The sequence below is a fragment of the Microtus ochrogaster genome, chromosome 1, assembly GCF_000317375.1.
Source record: "Microtus ochrogaster isolate Prairie Vole_2 chromosome 1, MicOch1.0, whole genome shotgun sequence".
Classification (NCBI taxonomy): Eukaryota; Metazoa; Chordata; class Mammalia; order Rodentia; family Cricetidae; genus Microtus; species Microtus ochrogaster.
Window position 1 is genome coordinate 47,376,854 of NC_022009.1, and position 1,921 is coordinate 47,378,774.

Genomic DNA, 1,921 nt, shown 5'->3' on the forward strand with positions numbered 1-1,921 from the left:
TAGACCAGGCTGGCCTCGAACTCACAGAGATCTGCCTGCCTCTGCCTCCCGAGTGCTGGGATTAAAGGCGTGCGCCACCACCGCCCGGCCCTTCTTGTTAGTATTGTCAGATTTTGTTTCAATATATATTTCTTTGAGTTTACATACACATACATACATTGACTTGGTTTTTCAAGACAGGGTTTCTCTATATAACAGCTCTGGCTGTCCTGGAACTAGCTCTGTAGATCAGGTTGGCATTGAACACACAGAGATTTGTCTTCCTCTGCCTCCCGACTGCTGGGATTACATTGTGTGCTACCACCGCCTGGCCATAAAATTTTCACTTTTAATCTTAACTTCCTGGTAGGCTTCAGTCTCACTGTGCTTGGTTGGTCCCTGAGCTCCTGACTGAGCAGGTTTAGGACAGGTATTGGTCTCTACCAACTTGTGACTTCGGTTGACTGCTGCTGGCAGAGATCCCGTTCTGTCTGATCCACACATAGACTCTGTCCACTGCTTTGGGCTGCCTCCTTAGGTCAGCACTGCAGGGAGTTTCAAAATTGCATTTAGGCTCCGGGCTAGAGAGATGGCTCTATGGTTAAGAGCACTGACTGCTCTTCCAGAGGACCTGGGTTCAATTCCCAGCACCCACATGAATGCTCACAACTGTTTGTAACTCCAGTTCCAGGGGATCTGACAGCCTCACACAGACAGACATGCAGGCAAAACACCGATGCACATAAAATAAAGATAAATTATTAAAAAATAAAGATTCAGGCTGGCTTGTGGTAGAGAAAATGCTTAGCATGCCTGAACGCTGGGGGTTCAGTCGTCAGTGTCAGCAAATGGTTGGCTGTGACCTCCAGCTGAACACTGACATGTGTTTTGGTTTAGGGATCAGAACAAGTACAAAGACGCAGCCAATCTCCTGAACGACGCCCTGGCTATCCGTGAGAAAACCCTGGGCAGAGACCATCCCGCGGTGTGTATGCTTGCTTCTTCCAGCCATTTACACTTGCTTTTCCCCAATACATTTTTGTCCAGCTCATGCCAATGTCGAGGTCAACGGGGAGGGTCTGAGAGCCACCTTGTCCCAGATGGCACCAGTAGGGCCTGCTCAGGTAGTGACATGCTCGTACACTCGGTCACTTCTGATTTGTAAGGTCACCTCCTCAGATCACTGGCTCACTTCACTTTGATCCAAAATCAAATTGCATGTCCTTTTCTAGATTTGTTCCCAAGAATTCATGTTGCCTTTTTATAGAGTGGTGAGATTTGCACAGAGGTCTGTTTTGGTTGGCTTTGCTGCTTCAAGAACAATTGAAAAATCAAGATCATGTTGCTTTGTTTCATTTCAGTGGTCTTTTTTGTAGCAAATCCCTCTGATGTGATGAATGTGTCACGTGCATGTGGGGGCATCTGGGACTCCCCTTCCTGTGGCATCTCTTACAGCAGCAGCTTGTTGTGCCCTCTGTCTTGGCAGGTGGCCGCGACTCTGAACAACCTTGCAGTACTCTATGGTAAACGAGGGAAGTACAAAGAGGCCGAGCCACTCTGTAAACGAGCCTTGGAGATTAGAGAGAAGGTATGGGGCAGCAGAATCGCTTTCTGGGGAGGTGGTCATTCCACAGTGTGAGAGCTGAGCACTGTGCGGTGTTGTTATGTTCAGTTACTTACAGTGACTCACCTTGAAAGACAGAAGCCTGCCATGTGGGATTGTGTTAAGGGTGGCTGCTTCCTGCTGTTGATCAGGGTCCAAGTGGCAGGTGGGCAGTGCAGCGTCTCTCCATTTCAGTGGTGGTATGCACTTGTCATTAAAGGAATTTCAGTTTAAAAATAAGTTTATAAGCCGGATGGTGGTGGCGCACGCCTTTAATCCCAGCACTTGGGAGGCAGAGGCAGGCGGATCTCTGTGAGTTCGAGACCAGCCTGGTGTACA

At 48.5% G+C, this 1,921-nt stretch overlaps 1 protein-coding gene across 16 annotated transcripts in view; it reads left to right on the top strand.

Annotated features, from left to right (window-relative positions):
- Positions 1–1,921, top strand: part of Klc1 (kinesin light chain 1) — a 54,229-nt gene that overhangs the window by 25,470 nt on the left and 26,838 nt on the right. For all 16 annotated transcript variants that reach the window (XM_013355723.2, XM_005343585.3, XM_005343587.3 and 13 more), the window contains exons 6-7: positions 877–964; positions 1,466–1,567. In XM_013355723.2, the coding sequence (XP_013211177.1) occupies positions 877–964; positions 1,466–1,567 (190 nt within the window). The remainder of the gene's footprint in view (positions 1–876; positions 965–1,465; positions 1,568–1,921) is intronic.